This window comes from Oncorhynchus nerka, linkage group LG11, assembly GCF_034236695.1.
Source record: "Oncorhynchus nerka isolate Pitt River linkage group LG11, Oner_Uvic_2.0, whole genome shotgun sequence".
NCBI lineage: Eukaryota > Metazoa > Chordata > Actinopteri > Salmoniformes > Salmonidae > Oncorhynchus > Oncorhynchus nerka.
The window spans coordinates 72352980-72374360 of NC_088406.1; the positions used below are offsets into that span (position 1 = coordinate 72352980).

The 21381-nt window shown below is 43.3% G+C and overlaps 1 protein-coding gene across 1 annotated transcript in view; it reads left to right on the forward strand.

Annotated features, from left to right (window-relative positions):
• The window catches only part of LOC115118633 (hedgehog-interacting protein-like), a 50832-nt gene that overhangs the window by 22647 nt on the left and 6804 nt on the right, over positions 1–21381 (forward strand). Inside the window, exons 5-11 of the mRNA XM_065024912.1 lie at positions 114–265; positions 6486–6659; positions 7361–7504; positions 9285–9406; positions 13035–13158; positions 13984–14120; positions 17606–17687. Coding sequence (XP_064880984.1) covers positions 114–265; positions 6486–6659; positions 7361–7504; positions 9285–9406; positions 13035–13158; positions 13984–14120; positions 17606–17687 — 935 coding nt within the window. The remainder of the gene's footprint in view (positions 1–113; positions 266–6485; positions 6660–7360; positions 7505–9284; positions 9407–13034; positions 13159–13983; positions 14121–17605; positions 17688–21381) is intronic.

Here is a 21381-nt window from a genome sequence, read left to right on the forward strand (position 1 = left end):
AGCACAAGCAGCAGAAAGAAAGAAAGAAAGAAAGAAAGAAAGAAAGAAAGAAAGAAAAAAAGTAGGGAAATAATTAACTTGTTGGTCCCTTTGTGTTTGTCCTCTGACTGCAGGCAGGAGATGAAAGGGGTCTGCTAGGTCTCACATTCCACCCCAATTACAAGAAGAACGGCAAGCTGTACGTCTCCTACACCACCAACCAGGAGCGCTGGGCCATCGGACCGCACGACCACATTCTGCGCGTGGTCGAGTACACCGTCTCCAGGTAACTAGTGGAGAAACTCATGCCAAACATCGACCATTTATGGTTCAACAACTGATAGTACAGAAACGTCCTGCGTGTGGTCGAGTACACCGTCTCCAGGTAACTAGTGGAGAAACCCATGCCAAACATCGACCATTTACGGTTCAACAACTGATAGTACAGAAACGTCCTGCGTGTGGTCGAGTACACCGTCTCCAGGTAACTAGTGGAGAAACCCATGCCAAACATCGACCATTTACGGTTCAACAACTGATAGTACAGAAACGTCCTGCGTGTGGTCGAGTACACCGTCTCCAGGTAACTAGTGGAGAAACCCATGCCAAACATCGACCATTTACGGTTCAACCACTGATAGTACAGAAACGTCCTGCGTGTGGTCGAGTACACCGTCTCCAGGTAACTAGTGGAGAAACCCATGCCAAACATCGACCATTTACGGTTCAACCACTGATAGTACAGAAACGTCCTGCGTGTGGTCGAGTACACCGTCTCCAGGTAACTAGTGGAGAAACCCATGCCAAACATCGACCATTTACGGTTCAACCACTGATAGTACAGAAACGTCCTGCGTGTGGTCGAGTACACCGTCTCCAGGTAAAATCTGTGAAATTACATTGAACCAACATTGAATAAACGTTGAATTGACATCTATGTCCTGTGGGCACCGTCTCCAGGTAAAATGGCAGAAACCAAACCAAACCACCCCCTAGATACATTCATTGACCGCACATGGTTCAACCAATGATGATGCAGAAACAAGCAAAGCCTAAATAAGATGGATTTCATTGTCGATATTCCTGAGATAAATGTTTGCAGGTATAAAGTAGGGCTGGGAATTTCCAGGGACGTCACGATACGATATTATCATGATACTTAGCTGCCGATATGATATGTATTGCGATTCTCACGATTCTTTATGTATTGCGATTCGCACTGTAATTTTGTTGCAATATTATTCGATGTTTCAAACATATTGCTCACAATATGTCTGCTGCAGAGGGACAAGTGAGAGCCATGAGAAAACACGTTTTGTTCAGTCTTGGAAATAAAAGTACTGACAACATATTGGCTCCCTATTTAAAAAGAACATGGAGAACAAGCTATGAGGGAAAATACTGGAGTTTTGGAGCAGGTACAGTCAACTAGCGCACAAATAATATTGCAATATTGCCAAAACAATACGATATATCGTCAAAAATAATATCCCGATATGTAACATAACAATTTTTTCCCCATCACTAGTATAAAGTACAGTTGATGAACAGGAGATGTTTATTTTCTAGTGAGTTTTGAATGCAGCCCGTGCCGGCTCGCTGCCAAGTCAAGTCCCGCACCGTGAAATGTGTTTTCTGACGGCGACAGCTTTTGCTTTTATTGAAAACTGTAATGGCGGTGTATAATTCTACAACGCCGCTAAAGACAACTGTAGATGTTTGTGGCTCTGCTGGTGATATACCAGATCTCCGTTGCACAACAAGCCGTGATTAACAAAACAAACTTCTCGTAACTATACTAGTTAAAGTATTACGTTTTTATTATCATAATCACTTGTTGTATTGCTTGGTTTAAAGACTTCATTTTTCAAACTGTTATAATCTTGGCGGCAGTGGAGTTCTGAGGAGGAGCCATGGCGTTGGTATTTGTATGTCACTCAGTGTGAAATAGTCCATCTATTCCTGGCAGAGCAACGACCCTGAAGGAAAATAATAAGAACCTCTCTGTCTAAATACCCTGCCCAAAATAACACATCATTAAACATTTTGTGGCTGTTAATATATTTCTCTGGACTTGGAAAGTCATCACTTTATGGGTTTGAGTTACAGCTTTGAGTTGAGATTCACCCCAACATCGTAATAATGTCCTAACTCTGAGCTTTAATGAAGCGTCAAATCTAAAACCCAATGTCTCCAGACAACAAGCTCATTAAACACTCTTCTCGTTGGCGTGTTGTCGGTGAGTTCGCTTGTTTTTACATGTCAGCATTTTCTCCTGCAGTGGTATAATCTTACTCACGTACATAATAGATTTTTTTCCCATCCAGGCATTACATGAGCACCTCTCTGTTTAATCAGGACATCCTTTAAATATACGTCTCAAACGTTCTTTACCTTTTCTCTCAATATGTGTAGTAGGCCCCAATAGTGTCAACATATGTTTAGGGCTCATTTTGGTTAATGCAGGGGTGTGTTAGGGCTTGGTTGGAGAAAAAGCATGCACACACTATGACCCCTAAGACTGTCCATCCTGGGTATGGAATGTATTGAAGCATCACGCCAGCCTCTGACAATACCCTCTAGGTTCCTCTCATAGAGATATGAAACAATACCCTCTAGGTTCCTCTCATAGAGATATGAAACAATACACTCTAGGTTCCTCTCATAGAGATATGAAACAATACCCTCTAGGTTCCTCATAGAGATATGAAACAATACCCTCTAGGTTCCTCTCATAGAGATATGAAACAATACCCTCTAGGTTCCTCTCATAGGGATATGAAACAATACCCTCTAGGTTCCTCTCATAGAGATATGAAACAATACCCTCTAGGTTCCTCTCATAGAGATATGAAACAATACCCTCTAGGTTCCTCATAGAGATATGAAACAATACACTCTAGGTTCCTCTCATAGAGATATGAACAATACCCTCTAGGTTCCTCATAGAGATATGAAACAATACACTCTAGGTTCCTCATAGAGATATGAAACAATACACTCTAGGTTCCTCTCATAGAGATATAAAACAATACCCTCTAGGTTCCTCTCATAGAGATATGAAACAATACACTCTAGGTTCCTCTCATAGAGATATAAAACAATACCCTCTAGGTTCCTCTCATAGAGATATGAAACAATACACTCTAGGTTCCTCTCATAGAGATATAAAACAATACCCTCTAGGTTCCTCTCATAGAGATATGAAACAATACACTCTAGGTTCCTCTCATAGAGATATAAAACAATACCCTCTAGGTTCCTCATAGAGATATGAAACAATACCCTCTAGGTTCCTCATAGAGATATGAAACAATACACTCTAGGTTCCTCATAGAGATATGAAACAATACCCTCTAGGTTCCTCATAGAGATATGAAACAATACCCTCTAGGTTCCTCTCATAGAGATATAAAACAATACCCTCTAGGTTCCTCTCATAGAGATATGAAACAATACACTCTAGGTTCCTCATAGAGATATGAAACAATACACTCTAGGTTCCTCTCATAGAGATATGAAACAATACCCTCTAGGTTCCTCTCATAGAGATATAAAACAATACACTCTAGGTTCCTCATAGAGATATAAAACAATACCCTCTAGGTTCCTCATAGAGATATGAAACAATACACTCTAGGTTCCTCATAGAGATATGAAACAATACACTCTAGGTTCCTCATAGAGATATGAAACAATACACTCTAGGTTCCTCTCATAGAGATATAAAACAATACCCTCTAGGTTCCTCTCATAGAGATATGAAACAATACACTCTAGGTTCCTCATAGAGATATGAAACAATACCCTCTGGGTTCCTCTCATAGAGATATAAAACAATACCCTCTAGGTTCCTCTCATAGAGATATGAAACAATACACTCTAGGTTCCTCTCATAGAGAAATGAAACAATACACTCTAGGTTCCTCTCATAGAGATATGAAACAATACACTCTAGGTTCCTCTCATAGAGATATAAAACAATACACTCTAGGTTCCTCATAGAGATATAAAACAATACACTCTAGGTTCCTCATAGAGATATAAAACAATACACTCTAGGTTCCTCATAGAGATATGAAACAATACACTCTAGGTTCCTCTCATAGAGATATAAAACAATACCCTCTAGGTTCCTCTCATAGAGATATAAAACAATACACTCTAGGTTCCTCATAGAGATATGAAACAATACACTCTAGGTTCCTCATAGAGATATGAAACAACACCCTCTAGGTTCCTCTCATAGAGATATAAAACAATACACTCTAGGTTCCTCATAGAGATATGAAACAATACCCTCTAGGTTCCTCTCATAGAGATATGAAACAATACACTCTAGCTTCCTCTCATAGAGATATAAAACAATACACTCTAGGTTCCTCTCATAGAGATATGAAACAATACACTCTAGGTTCCTCTCATAGAGAAATGAAACAATACACTCTAGGTTCCTCTCATAGAGATATGAAACAATACACTCTAGGTTCCTCTCATAGAGATATAAAACAATACACTCTAGGTTCCTCATAGAGATATAAAACAATACACTCTAGGTTCCTCATAGAGATATAAAACAATACACTCTAGGTTCCTCATAGAGATATGAAACAATACACTCTAGGTTCCTCTCATAGAGATATAAAACAATACCCTCTAGGTTCCTCTCATAGAGATATAAAACAATACACTCTAGGTTCCTCATAGAGATATGAAACAATACACTCTAGGTTCCTCATAGAGATATGAAACAACACCCTCTAGGTTCCTCTCATAGAGATATAAAACAATACACTCTAGGTTCCTCATAGAGATATGAAACAATACCCTCTAGGTTCCTCTCATAGAGATATGAAACAATACACTCTAGCTTCCTCTCATAGAGATATAAAACAATACACTCTAGGTTCCTCTCATAGAGATATGAAACAATACACTCTAGGTTCCTCATAGAGATATGAAACAATACCCTCTAGGTTCCTCTCATAGAGATATAAAACAATACACTCTAGGTTCCTCATAGAGATATGAAACAATACCCTCTAGGTTCCTCTCATAGAGATATGAAACAATACACTCTAGGTTCTTCTCATAGAGATATAAAACAATACCCTCTAGGTTCCTCTCATAGAGATATGAAACAATACCCTCTAGGTTCCTCTCATAGAGATATAAACCAATACACTCTAGGTTCCTCATAGAGATATGAAACAATACACTCTAGGTTCCTCATAGAGATATAAAACAATACACTCTAGGTTCCTCTCATAGAGATATAAAACAATACACTCTAGGTTCCTCATAGAGATATAAAACAATACACTCTAGGTTCCTCTCATAGAGATATAAAACAATACCCTCTAGGTTCCTCTCATAGAGATATAAAACAATACACTCTAGGTTCCTCATAGAGATATGAAACAATACACTCTAGGTTCCTCTCATAGAGATATAAAACAATACACTCTAGGTTCCTCTCATAGAGATATAAAACAATACACTCTAGGTTCCTCTCATAGAGATATAAAACAATACACTCTAGGTTCCTCTCATAGAGATATAAAACAATACCCTCTAGTTTCCTCTCATAGAGATATGAAACAATACACTCTAGGTTCCTCTCATAGAGATATAAAACAATACCCTCTAGGTTCCTCTCATAGAGATATAAAACAATACACTCTAGGTTCCTCTCATAGAGATATGAAACAATACACTCTAGGTTTCTCTCATAGAGATATAAAACAATACCCTCTAGGTTCCTCTCATAGAGATATAAAACAATACACTCTAGGTTCCTCTCATAGAGATATAAAACAATACACTCTAGGATCCTCATAGAGATATGAAACAATACACTCTAGGTTCCTCTCATAGAGATATGAAACAATACACTCTAGGTTCCTCTCATAGAGATATGAAACAATACACTCTAGGTTCCTCATAGAGATATGAAACAATACACTCTAGGTTCCTCTCATATAGATATAAAACAATACACTCTAGGTTCCTCTCATAGAGATATGAAACAATACACTCTAGGTTCCTCTCATAGAGATATAAAACAATACACTCTAGGTTCCTCTCATGGAGATATGAAACAATACACTCTAGGTTCCTCTCATAGAGATATAAAACAATACACTCTAGGTTCCTCTCATAGAGATATGAAACAATACACTCTAGGTTCCTCTCATAGAGATATAAAACAATACACTCTATGTTCCTCTCATAGAGATATGAAACAATACACTCTAGGATCCTCTCATAGAGATATGAAACAATACACTCTAGGTTCCTCTCATAGAGATATGAAACAATACACTCTAGGTTCCTCTCATAGAGATATAAAACAATACACTCTAGGTTCCTCTCATAGAGATATGAAACAATACACTCTAGGTTCCTCTCATAGAGATATGAAACAATACACTCTAGGTTCCTCTCATAGACATAAAAAACAATGCATTTGATCAAACACTTTTCGTTTTAATTTTGTTGATCAGGAAAAACCCCAACATGGTGGACAGTAGGACCACGCGGATGCTGATAGAAGTGGCAGAGCTGCACAGGAAGCACCTGGGAGGACAGCTGCTGTTTGGCCCTGACGGCCTGCTGCACATCGTCCTGGGAGACGGCATGATCACCCTGGACGACATGGAGGAGATGGACGGCCTCAGGTGAAACCCAGGGGTCAGGGGGTCAAAGCTCAAGGGCAATATGTCGGCTATTTGGGGATTAGTCTGTGGGGATCATTCTGTCAGAATCTTTAGTATGTGTATCTTTCTATGGGTATCTTTCTATGGGTATCTTTCTATGGCCATCTTTCTATGGGAATCTTTCTATGGCCATCTTTCTATGGGTATCTTTCTATGGTTATCTTTCTATTCACATCTTTTTATGGTTATCTTTCTATGGCCATCTTTCTATGGGTATCTTTCTATGGCCATCTTACTATGGGAATCTTTCTATGGGTGGGTATCTTTCTATGACCATCTTTCTATGGGTATCTTTCTATGGTTATCTTTCTATTCGCATCTTTTTATGGTTATCTTTCTATGGCCATCTTTCTATGGCCATCTTTCTATGGGCATTTTTCTATGGCCATCTTTCTATGGCTATATTTCTATGGCCTTCTTCCTATGGCCATCTTTCTATGGGTATCTGTCTATGGGAGTCTTTCTATGGACATCTTTCTGCTGGTATTTGTTAGGCCACTGTAGGCCATTTCCCAAAAACCTAAAGGACAGTAAGTCTTCTAACATTTGGCAAGATGAAGCAATATGGCAGCAGTAAACCAAGAGAGTAGCTACAGTTTTTCTACTTCCAACACTTTCCTCCCAACTAACCAGTTGTCCTTTCTTGTGTGTGCTGTCTGCAGTGATTTCACAGGGTCTGTGTTGAGGGTGGACGTGGACACAGACTGCTGCACGGCTCCCTACTCCATACCCAGGAACAACCCCTACTTCAACAGCACCAACCAGCCACCAGAAATATTTGCCCACGGACTGCATGACCCAGGCAGGTGAGTGAAATGCTCCATGGCCATACCTGATACCTGTACCTACCCAGATAATCCCCCCAATACTTCACATACCTGATACCTGTACCCACCCAGAGAATCCCACCAATACTTCACATACCTGATACCTGTACCCACCAAGATAAACCCCACAATACTTCACATACCTGATACCTGTACCCACCCAGAGAATCCCACCAATACTTCACATACCTGATACCTGTACCCACCAAGATAATCCCCCCAATACTTCACATACCTGATACCTGTACCTACCCAGAGAATCCCACCAATACTTCACATACCTGATACCTGTACCTACCCAGATAATCTAACCAATACTTCACATACCTGATACCTGTACCCACCCAGAGAATCCCACCAATACTTCACATACCTGATACCTGTATCACCAAGATAATCCCCACAATACTTCACATATCTGAAACCTGTACCCACCCAGAGAATCCCACCAATACTTCACATACCTGATACCTGTACCCACCCAGAGAATCCCCCCAATACTTCACATACCTGATACCTGTACCCACCCAGAGAATCCCACCAATAGTTCATATACCTGATACCTGTACCACCAAGATAATCCCCCCAATACTTCACATACCTGATACCTGTACCACCAAGATAATCCCCCCAATACTTCACATACCTGATACCTGTACCCACCCAGAGAATCCCACCAATATTTCACATACCTGATACCTGTACCCACCAAGATAATCCCCACAATACTTCACATACCTGATACCTGTACCCACCCAGAGAATCCCACCAATACTTCACATACCTGATACCTGTACCCACCAAGATAATCCCCACAATACTTCACATACTTGATACCTGTACCTACCCAGAGAATCCCACCAATACTTCACATACCTGATACCTGTACCACCAAGATAATCCCCCCAATACTTCACATACCTGATACCTGTACACACCCAGAGAATCCCACCAATACTTCACATACCTGATACCTGAACCCACCCAGAGAATCTAACCAATACTTCACATACCTGATACCTGTACCCACCCAGAGAATCCCACCAATACTTCACATACCTGATACCTGTACCCACCAAGATAATCCCCCCAATACTTCACATACCTGATACCTGTACCCACCAAGAGAATCCCCCCAATACTTCACATACCTGATACCTGTACCCACCAAGATAATCCCCCCAAAACTTCACATACCTGATACCTGTACCCACCAAGAGAATCCCACCAATACTTCACATACCTGATACCTGTACCCACCCAGAGAATCCCCCCAATACTTCACTATGGTGTGTGTATCTTCTCATATATTCATATTAGTATAAAGTATGTCATTTTTAGTTGTGAGTGACAACTAATTGTGAGTGACAGTTCATTCTGAGTGACAGTTAATTGTGAGTGACTGTTGCACCTATTCCTTTCTAGTGTGTATCTTCTCAACCATGGACATGATCAGATCACTCAGTGTGTTACTGTCTCGGTTGTTCTGTGTCTTCACATGGTAAAAGGTTGATCATGGATTGACTGTACTAGGCTATGAGTTTCATTAGAACGTGTTCATCAATCTTACTGAGTTGTAGCTGGGTGTGTGAGATATGCAGCTATTGATTTACAGTACCCCCGTTGCATGCCACTGTTTTATCATGTGGCACAACCACCCCAAGGTGATACTCAGGGAGTGACACATCATCGCAGATGGTCAGTGTCATGGCGTTCCAATGTTTTTCCCACTTATCCGTTCATTCCTGTCTTTCCCCAGGTGTGCCGTGGACCGGCATCATACGGATAACAACGGGAGTCTCTTGATCCTGTGCACGGACGCCAGCGGTAGGAACGCGTCTGCAGGGAGAATACTGGCGATCACTAAGGGGAAAGACTACGGTGAGTTCCTTCTTCTAATGGTTTTCCCTAACAACACTGAGGATGTGTCCCAAATGGCACCCTATTCCCTATATAGTGCACTACTTCTGAACAGAGTGCATGAGCCCTGGTTTAAAGGAGTGCACTTTATAGAGGACAGGCTCCCATTTGGGACCTTTAGGAGCCTGAGAGTGCCCTTTAGGAGTCTGTCTGGAATACATCAATGGGACATTAATGTTGCTTGTTATGAAAATAGCTCTGTCTGCCTTACAGTCTCATTTCATGTCCTCTCTCACCTTGGGAAAGTGTGGAAGAATCTGATGGAATTCCTCACAAATGACCTTTTTGGATAACCTTTCATTTTACTGTGTGTTCTGCACAAGAAAAACGATGTCTGTTTTTTTGGAATACAACTGGATTCTTTCCTATTGTGAGAATGCGGTATTTGGTCGGCCTCCAACTTGTTCAGTACACAGTGTATCTGAGTTTTACATTTATTTTAAAAAAGTATCAGAAGTTATTGTGATCCACAAACGATTCGTCCTCGCATATCATTTCCAGGGGAATGTGAGTTTGTGTCCATGACTAGGATTTATAGTTGTCAGCCACGATGAATATCTTGATGATGGGTTAGTATAGTTGAAAGCACACTAAACAGAGCCATGAGGATCTGGGGTTCATATTCTCCTTGGTGCACGTCAAAAGAGCATAATCGACACCAGAACACTCTTTCTAACACAATGAAGAAATGAGTGCTTATGTTTGGTTTGAATCATGTATAGCTGTTTGTTTGATTCTAATAACCAATGAGTGCTATTTCAGCCACCCTCAAAACAACCCCCCTAACCCCCTAACCCCCTCCCACCCTGCCCCTCAGCCTAGTCTAAAGCCCCCACCCATTCCATTGGCCACCTCTCACCCAGGACTATCACTGATTGGGCCAAATTAACCCAGACCCCGGCCCCGATTATACTATTGCCATGATGAAGGTGGAGTTCATTACCTGTCTGATTACACCGTAATAGGGGCGAGAACTCCTCAAATCATAATGTCCATTATTCCCATGTAATGACTACATAACAAATTACATTCATCTTGTCCCAAAAATACACTAAAACTCCATCATCAACCTCTTGCGCTATTTAGTACAACCATCACTTAATACGTTCAGTTTCAATGTTAATGAGGAGGTATCGTGGCGGTTAAAGCCCTACATTACATTTAATCCAGTTTAGCAAAGTTGTTTTTAACAAGGCAAGGCCTCAGTCACATTAATTGAGACCACCCTCCACTACGTATTAATGGACTCGTGACAGATGGCAGTAAACATGGATATCCTTTTCTCTTCCTACACCAACAGAGAAAACAGGACTCATTAGAGTTGGCATAAATCACACCCAGGTCTCAGGGAGTCACAGTCATTAGACTAGGGTCCGACCATGGCAGCTCCAGGTCTCAGGTAGTCACAGTCATTAAGCTATGGTCCGACCATGGCAGCTCCAGGTCTCAGGGAGTCACAGCCATTAGGCTATGGTCCGACCATGGCAGCTCCAGGTCTCAGGTAGTCACAGTCATTAAGCTATGGTCCGACCATGGCAGCTCCAGGTCTCAGGTAGTCACAGTCATTAGACTAGGGTCCGACCATGGCAGCTCTAGGTCTCAGGGAGTCACAGTCATTAGACTACGGTTCGACCATGGCAGCTCCAGGTCTCAGGTAGTCACAGTCATTAAGCTATGGTCCGACCATGGCAGCTCCAGGTCTCAGGGAGTCACAGTCATTAGACTAGGGTCCGACCATGGCAGCTCCAGGTCTCAGGGAGTCACAGTCATTAAGCTATGGTCCGACCATAGCAGCTCCAGGTCTCAGGGAGTCACAGCCATTAGGCTAGGGTCCGACCATGGCAGCTCCAGGTCTCAGGGAGTCACAGTCATTAGACTAGGGTCCGACCATGGCAGCTCCAGGTCTCAGGTAGTCACAGTCATTAAGCTATGGTCCGACCATGGCAGCTCCAGGTCTCAGGGAGTCACAATCATTAGACTAGGGTCCGACCATGGCAGCTCCAGGTCTCAGGGAGTCACAGTCATTAGACTAGGGTCCGACCATGGCAGCTCCAGGTCTCAGGGAGTCACAGTCATTAGGCTAGGGTCTGACCATGGCAGCTCCAGGTCACAGGGAGTCACAGTCATTAGGCTAGGGTCCGACCATGGCAGCTCCAGGTCTCAGGGAGTCACAGTCATTAGGCTAGGGTTCGACCATGGCAGCTCCAGGTCTCAGGGAGTCACAGTCATTAGACTAGGGTCCGACCATGGCAGCTCCAGGTCTCAGGGAGTCACAGTCATTAGGCTAGGGTCTGACCATGGCAGCTCCAGGTCTCAGGGAGTCACAGTCATTAGGCTAGGGTTCGACCATGGCAGCTCCAGGTCTCAGGGAGTCACAGTCATTAGACTAGGGTACGACCATGGAAGCTCCAGGTCTCAGGTAGTCACAGTCATTAGACTAGGGACCGACCATGGCAGCTCCATGTGCAGAGTGAAGGAATGGTGCCATGTTTGCCACCACAGAGAATAATATTGTACACTAGATAGCACAAAGGTGAACCAAAAATGATTTTTCGGCTGTCTTCATATGAGCAAGATGGGGTTCTACCTGGAATCAAAAAGGGTTCTCCTAAGGGAACAGCCACAAAACCCTTTTGGAACTTTTTTTTCTAAGAGTGTAGGGAATAAACAAGAGTGAAACTCCCTGCAACGCCCATATTATATGAGTGTAATATCTAAGATGTAGCCAGTCATATTTTGGTCAAGCTGTCAAATGACAGCTATCTTAGGCTGAAAATAATAACTTTTGACAAATGCTATATGTTCCAAAAAGTAACTTTTTTAAAACTTAAAATAGCACAATAATTCTGAATTCGTTTTTTGGAGCTTGTAGAGCTCTACAAGTGTCATATGGCACTATATATACTGTGTTATTATGGGGCGGCAGGGTAGCCTAGTGGTTAGAGTTCAAACCCCTGAGCTGACAAGGTACAAATCTGTCATTCTGCCCCTGAACAGGCAGTTAACCCACTGTTCCTAGGCCGTCATTGAAAATAAGAATTTGTTCTTAACTGACTTGCCTGGTAAAATAAAATAAAAATATGTGTAGGGCACTACTTTCGACCAGAACTCTATGGGCCTTGGTTAAAAGAATAGTGCACTTTAAAGACAAAAGGGGGCCATTTGGGGCACAGCCTCTGCAATTACACTGATCTGAGGCCTGTGTATCTGTGTTTATGTAGAGAACAAGGCGTCCATCTTAATGATACTGATCTGAGGCCTGTACCTGTGTGTTTCTGTGGAGAACAAGGTGTCCATCTTAATGATACTGATCTGAGGCCTGTGTATCTGTGTGTTTCTGTTGCGAACGAGGCGTCCATCTTAATGATACTGATCTGAGGCCTGTACCTGTGTGTTTCTGTGGAGAACGAGGCGTCCATCTTAATGATACTGATCTGAGGCCTGTGTATCTGTGTGTTTCTGTTGCGAACGAGGCGTCCATCTTAATGATACTGATCTGAGGCCTGTGTATCTGTGTGTTTCTGTTGCGAACGAGGCGTCCATCTTAATGATACTGATCTGAGGCCTGTGTATCTGTGTGTTTCTGTAGAGAACGAGGCGTCCATCTTTGACCTGGCGACTAGTGGAGGAGCAGCACCTGTGGGAGGGTTCATCTACAGAGGCTGTCAGTCCAGGAGGCTCTACGGGAGCTATGTGTTCGGAGACAAGAACGGGTAAGCTTTTAAGTTATAAATATTATAACAGGGTTTTTATTTATCGTCAAATGATCTAGATTAAATGTGTAGCTAGTTTGAGTCAAACGTCATTGTTTTCTCATTTGGAACATTCACGAACGGTTCTAGTGTTCATTGACTTTGAATTGAACAAACACAAGCAGCTGTGTTCAGTAACCCAACTTTGCTATGGTGAACGTAACTCTGAGGTAAACACTATGCCAACTGACGTCCATCCCCTGATTCTGTCCATGGTCACCGTGCCAACATAAACCCAGTGTTCCATCCACGTTGGGGGGAAAACATTACTATCACATTACTGACACTACTACTGCTCAGGCTCATTCACTGTAAATGGAGACGTGATGTCCTGCCCCGGTTGGTTGGTCCGTTTGGCTACGGCCTCGTGTTGTTCACACGTCTCATTGGTTGATAATTAATCTTCCTCTCTCGCTGAAGTCAAACCTCGCCTCTTGAATAAACAAAGGAAATAAAGACGCTGAAGGAAGTACACTATTGAGACATCATGGCAATGTGTGTGGAAAAATGACTCGCAGCTACTTAGTCTCATTTCAGTTTTTGAGGGGCACGTTGTTGTGAAAGGGCGAGGAGGATTTTGGCATCATGTTTATTTGGAAACCAAAAGACTTCATGCACACTAAGGCACTGAAACACAAGACTGTTGTGCTGTGACATGAAAGGAAACAATGTGCCGTTTTTGCTGACCCCTGACCTGTGCTTAATGCTAGTATTACTGTAACAGTGTGCTGATGTTGCGCTGTGCTTTTGTGTGTGCGCGTGTGTGTGCGTATGTGTGCGTTTCAGGAACCTGCGGATCCTCCAGAAGGGCTCAGCGGCAGCAGGGGACCAGTGGCAGGAGAAAGCTCTGTGTCTGGGGACCAGCAGCTCCTGTGGCTCCACTCTGGTGGGACATATCCTGGGCTTCGGAGAGGACCAACTAGGTCAGTAGAACCAGCACGAAGGCTGTTTCCCAAATGGCACCCTATTCCCAATATAGTGCAGTACGTTTTGACCAGAGCACTATGGGCCCTTGTTGAAAGTAGTGCACTAAATAGGGAATAGGTTGCATTTGGGATCCTACCCAACTCTCTCTAGTCTAAAGGCTGGCCCCTACATGTATAGCCACATTATTATATGTCAATTTCTGTGTGTTTCTGGGTGTCTCTCTACATCTGAGCTGATGTTATGAGTGAAAGCTTTTGTCAACAAAGGGTCTGGATGCAGAAGATAGATTGCAGGGTGTCAAGCCATCCTGAAATCAGTGTTTACACCCAATGACAGACGTCAAAACTGTGGAAAACTCTAGTTCAGAATCATTGGGGCATTGTATATGGAACAATGGTACATGTATTTACATAGTACATCCCTGGAGTGCGATGTCAATGTTCAACATGTTTCCACTCGGTTGGGTTTAGAAACAAGACTGCTCCAATTGAGTTTCCGAGATTAGGAAGTGAGGGGAAAAAAGTCTGCGGAGTCTCAAATTCAAGCCGCTATTCGAGTGATATTCATGATATTGGACCAGAAAACCAACAGAGGTCACACACGCTGTGTGAGGGGAACTAATACCTCCATCCCTTCCCTCCGTGTCACCTTTCCTCCATGGCACGTTCCAGCAAGAGGATATTAAAGTCTCCCTGCTTCCTGAAGGATTATATGGTCATTTCCATACGATAGCACCAGGCCTCAAAGAGCCTACTGATATGGCATGTAGTTGGCCACCTGGTGATGAATGTTTCTGGTCTGTGTTATTGTTTACCAGCCTACCAGTCATACCATCTTAGGTGAGGTCAGGTTCGCTACATCAACAAACCCACTGAACCCAATTAATTGTATCCCTGTTTGACAAAAGGACTCACTGTGAGCTCATGTTTTGCAGAGAACTAATTATCCATGTTGGCATACAACGGGCACACAGGGTTAACCATGGGACTTGCCAGTATCTTGGCGTGGTGTTAGTTGAAGATTTTTGCTTTTGTTCATGATTTGTAAATGGTGTGGGGGTAGGTGAATGGTGGAGGCCTGTGCTGAGCTGGGCTGGCTTCCCACAACAGGGCCCCATTGACACATGTTTACAATTTGTCCTCTTATGGAGCCGTGTTGTGGGCTTGCTCCTCATTAAATGACTCGCCTGGTTCCAGTCAGGAGTATTCAGTTGTCCCGTGATACTCACTCTCTCCCAAGTCCCATGGCAAGTGCAGTGCTGCAGGGACCCTGAGCAGGGCCTCTTCTCTTATTTTCTGTCTGTTTCTCTCTCTCAATTTCAATATCAATTTAAGGGGTCTATTGGCATGAGAAACATACAGTTGAATTTGGAAGTTTGCATACACTTATTTTGGAGTCATTAAAACTTGTTTTTCAACCACTCCACAAAAACTATAAGTCAGTTAGGACATCTGACACAAGTCATTTTTCCAACAATTGTTTACAGACAGATTATTTCATTTATAATTCACTGTATCACAATTCCAGTGGGTCAGAAGTTTACATACAGTAAGTTGGCTGTGCCTTTAAACAGCTTGGAAAATTACAGAAAATGATGTCATGGCTTTAGAAGCTTCTGATGGGCTAATTGACAACATTTGAGTCAATTGGAGGTGTACCTGTGGATGTATTTCAAGGCCTACCTTCAAACTCAGTGTCTCTTTGCTTAGCATCATGGGAAAATGAAAATAAATCAGCCAAGACTTCAGAAAATAAATTGTAGACCTCCACAAGTCTGGTTCATCCTTGGGAGCAATATCCAAATGTCTGAAGGTACCACGTTCATCTGACAAACAATGGTACGCAAGTATAAACACCATGGGACCACGCAGCCGTCATACCGCTCAGGAAGGAGACGTGTTCTGTCTCCTAGAGATTAACGTACTTTGGTGCAAAAAGTGCAAATCAATCCCAGAACAACAGCAAATGACCTTGTGAAGATGCTGGAGGAAACAGGTACAAAAGTATCTATATCCACAGTAAAACAAGTCATATATCGACATTACCTGAAAGGCCGCTCAGCAAGGAAGAAGCCACTGCTCCAAAACCGCCATAAAAAAGCCAGACTGCGGTTTGCAACTGCACATGGGGACAAAGATCGTACTTTTTGTCCTTTGGTCTGATGAAACAAAAATAGAACTGTTTGGCCATAATGACCAGTGTTATGTTTGGAAGAAAAAGGGGGAGGCTTGCACACCGAAGAACAACATCCAAACTGTGAAGCACGGGGGTGGCAGCGTCATGTTGTGGGGGTGCTTTGCTGCAGGAGGGACTGGTGCACTTCACAAAATAAATGGCATCACGAGGCAGTGAAATTATGTGGATATATTGAAGCAACATCTCAAGACATCATTCAGGAAGTTAAAGCTTGGTCGCAAATGGGTCTTCCAAATGGACAATGACCCCAAGCATACTTCCAAAGTTGTAGCAAAATGGCTTAAGGACAACAAAGTCAAGGTATTGGAGTGGCCATCACAAAACCCTGACTTCAATCCTATAGAAAATCTGTGGGCAGAACTGAAAAAGCATGTGCAAGTAAGGAGGCCTACAAACCTGACTCAGTTACACCAGCTCTGTCAGGAGGAATGGGCCAAAATTCACCCCAACTTATTGTGGGAAGCTTGTGGAAGGCTACCCGAAACGTTTGACCCAAGTTAAACAATTTAAAGGCAATGCTACCAAATACGAATTGAGTATGTAAACTTCTGACCAACTGGGAATGTGATGAAAGAAATAAAAGCTGAAATCAAACATTCTCTCTACTATTATTCTGACATTTCACATTCTTAAAATAAAGTGATGATCCTACCTGACCTAAGACAGGGAATTTTTACTAGGATTAAATGTCAGGAATTGTCGAAAAACTGAGTTTAAATGTATTTGGCTAAGGTATATGTAAACTTCCGACTTCAATTGTATGTTAACATTGCCAAAGCAAGTGAACTAGATAATTAACTAAGTGAAATAAACAATACAAATTAACAGTAAACATTACACTCACAAAAGTTCCAAAATAATAATATGATGTGCAAATAGATAAAGTTCAAAAGGGAAAATAAATAAACATAAATATATGGGTTTTATTTACAATGCTGTTCTTCACAGGCTGCCCTTTTCTTGTGTCAACAGGGCTTCTTAACTGGTTGCCCTTTTCTCTCTCTTTCTCTCTCTCTCTCACTCTCTCTCTCTCTCTTTTTCTCTCTCTCTCTCCGTCTCTCTCACTCTCTCTTCTCTCCCTCTCTCTCTCTCTCTCTCTCTCTCCGTCTCTCACTCTCTCTTCTCTCCCCCTCTCTCTCTCTCTCTCTCTCTCACTCTCTCTTCCCTCCCTCTCTCTCTCTCTCTCTCTCTCGCTCTTGCTTTATCTTCTCTTATTTGCTCTTTCTAGATAGGGCTGATGCCTGGACTACATTCCCCATGTAACCCCTGTTCTCCTCACCCCCAGGTGAAGTGTACATCCTGGCCACCAGTAAAAGCATGGCTCAGTCACACAGTGGGAAGCTCTACAAGCTAGTGGACCCTAAAAGGTAAAGAACACAACTTTCTTTGTGTGTGTGTGTCTGTGGCCTGCCCATATGCCTACACATAGCAGATATAGTGGCAGTGCAGGATCACAACTTCACAGAGAGAGGGAGCGTCACACCTCCCTCCATCCCTTGTTTTTTACACCTCTTCAATACATCACACACACACACACACACACACACCAGGGCTCTTATCCCCTTAAACAAATCATCACACACACCAGGGCTCTTATCCCCTTAAACAAATCATCGCACAACGGCCGGTTCCTCGGCCAACACAAATCTCAGCGTGGTAATTTGAGAGTAAGCATACCGTTTCCAACACCAGCACTACCAGCGGGCCCTGTTAGAGAGAGAGGGAAGATAGGAGAGAAGAACGAGAGAGAGGATAGTGAGGAGAGGGGGGAGAGAGAGAGAGAGCGAGGAGAGAGCGAGCACACGTGGCTCGCTGGGTATTTTCGTAGTGTTTGACAGGGCTGCTTATACACTCCTGGAGAGAACGGAGGGCACCTGTCGACGAGTGGTAATGTTTTCCTCATAGTCGTAGGGAGGGATTTGTTACATGTGACTGGAATACCTAGTGGTTTGGGTTTTAATGAAGGGATGCTGTGTCCCAACAATGTGCCCCGCTGCGTCACAACAATCCAGGTCGCACACAGCTGATAATGTGCTGGAGTCTCTGGTGATAAATATTACTAGAGGAGATGGTTGCCTGTTAATCATTGTTGTATGCTTGCTAAACATTTTACCACATGTTTTACTCTATTCAATATTTTCGATAATCATGAATCCTTAACAAATGATGTTTGCGTCAACCCTAGTACATGTGAAAAACATTTCTCCCAGCACACCAGGAGGTACGTATATGGGGTGTATGAGGTCCCCCTCCACCGCAGCCAACATCTGAGATGTGAAGGCCTTGAATGTCACTGATATATAGTCTGAATCATGAGAAATTACATTGAACACAACCAGATCCTCTCACTTTCTAATTCAAACCAATCGCTCTTCAAGCTGTGCCTTTCCACCCTCAGCCACCCAGAAATCATCCAGTCCCCCTTTTCAGCACCCTGGAATGGAGAACTAGAGATCCTCATGTAGGTTTAGGTCCTTCAGCTTAAGTGAAGTTTGCAGGGAGGCATGTGGAGCATCTAAAAACACTGGGCTTACAGTGGGAGTCCAGGAAGGAGACAGAATAATGTTTCCTTAAGTCCATTTCACTTTATTGGAGTGTGTGTGTGTGTGTGTGTGTGTGTGTGTGTGTGTGTGTGTGTGTGTGTGTGTGCTTGCGTGTGTGTGTGTGTGTGTGTATGTGTGCTTGCCTGTGTGTGTGTGTGTGTGTATGTGTGCTTGCGTGTGTGTGTGTGTGTGTGTGTATGTGTGCTTGCGTGTGTGTGTGTGTGTGTGTGTGTGTGTGTGTGTGTGCTTGCGTGTGTGTGTGTGTGCGTGTATGTGTGCTTGCGTGTGTGTGTGTGTGTGTGTGTATGTGTGCTTGCGTGTGTGTGTGTGTGTGTGTGTGCTTGCGTGTGTGTGTGTGTGTGTGTGTGTGTATGTGTGCTTGCGTGTGTGTGTGCTTGCGTGTGTGTGTGTGTGTGTGTGTGTGTGTGTGTGTGTGTGTGTGGGACAATAGAAACAGATCCCTGGCTAATTATTGCGAAGGTGATGGCAGTACCAACCAAGTCACAGTTAATTACGCCACAGATGTTTCTACGGGCCCTTTGCTGCTCCGCTCAACATTTTATTTATGTTTTTTGGCTGGACACATTTTTCCCAAACAACAATTCTTTCCACCCATATTTTGGGCTTGTTTAGTCTGTATAGTGGCCTGTGTGGTGCTGGGAGTCCGGCTTCTACACACACACACCCACACACACACACACACACACAACACACACACACCACTATCTCATTACAGGGAGGATGGAGAGGGGGAGGGATGGAGGCAGCTAACGTTTCTGACCTTGCTGCATTATCACGTCTGATGGGCCACCCGTCCCCCTCTACCCCTTCTGGGGTACCTGGCGCCCCCTCACCCTCCTCCTTTACAGAAGACTTGTATTTCTGAGAGGCGAGCCTGTGGTGGTCCGGGGGTCCCACACCATCCACCCACATGGTGTTTTCATTACATGTATGTTTGGGGAAGAGGAGGGGGGCTTTAGGAGGTAGGGGGCTGGGGAGGGGAGTGAAAGAGGAAAATCACCTAAACCCCCCTGCAATGTTTTGGGGTAAACACACGTCCCGGCAGCGCGCTGACTTCATTTGTAGGCATTTGTTTGTCAGTCGGGTACCGTCCAATAATAAATAGGCCACCATGCGTCTCAGTAACATCATTATACGTTGTCACTGTCCCATGTGGACACTGTCGTGGAAATTCTGTACTGAGAGAGATTTCATTTCTAAATATACAACACAGAGGCAGAGTAGGATCATGTGGCATTGTTTACTGGCTCTACTGTGGAAGGAGACAGAGCTGTTTAAAAATACCTTGCCCGGGATTCAAACCTAGTCCATATGCATCACACTCACACACACACACACGATATGCCGTCTTCCCCAAGGCTTCAACGGGTTTCAGCTCTGTTTTTAATTTTTTCCTTTTCCCCTCTTTCTATAATTAGAACAGTATAATGTCTGATTGAGACATGCAATGCTTCATTGAATATGTCTTATCTCAATTGCCCTGCCACACGCAGTCAGAGGTCGCCATAGGAGAGAGAGAGAGAGACTTTTATTTATTTCTGGTGCTAACATCCATTTAGAAGCAGAGGAGGAGGAGGCTTCATTCCTTGAGAGAAGAGAGACACAAACAAACACCGCTTCCGGGTATTGGGTGGGTTGGGTATTGTGGGGAGGGTGTCACTGGCCACATTGTAAAGCTGTACAGTATGTAACTGCCAGGTTGTTTATCGCATATAAGAATGGAAGGAACAGAGCCACGTTTTATTCAAAACCAAATTCTGTCCCGTCCTCACGATTCCGTCTGGAACCTGAATGGGGGGAGAGACAGTTGAAACAGTAAGAACTCCTGCTGATAATGGCAATAAAAAAAGTTATTTCCATCTAAACAGGCTTTTATCCAAAGAGGGAGGAAATGGTTCTCCTGTGTCATAATATACTTTTCACACAATTTAGGGTTTAGTTGAGTCAGGTGCAGTCCTCTGGTTGAATTGTGTTGAGTAAAGAGGTTGAGAAGACCCAGTGGACATAGAAATAGGGCTCTGGGACCTCCTTTATGAATTCACTATGGAAGTCACAAATTACAGGGGAGAAGGAGCAGGGAGGTGTGTGTGTGTGTGTGTGTATGTGTGTGTATGTGTGTGTGTGTGTGTGTGTGTGTGTGTGTGTGTGTGTGTGTGTGTGTGTGTGTGTGTGTGTGTGTGTGTGTGTGTGTGTGTGTGTGTGTGTGTGTGTGTGTGTGTGTGTGTGTGTGTGTGCGTGCGTGCGTGTTCAGTGTGTGTGGTACGATAGCTCCCAGCTCCCAATATGCTGGCTAAAAAAAGCCAGCTCTTTTATTCAGATGTCCCTCCTAAATCTTGCTGCTGCACTACTGTGGTCCTGCCCTTGACAAAGCTGCTCCACTGAATGGCCCTGGCTCCTACAATACACAGTACATTTCTGACACAATTAAAACAAGGGATGAAACCACAAAGAAGCCCCCAAACAATGGAGCCGGATGACAAAACAGCCAAAGGACTCA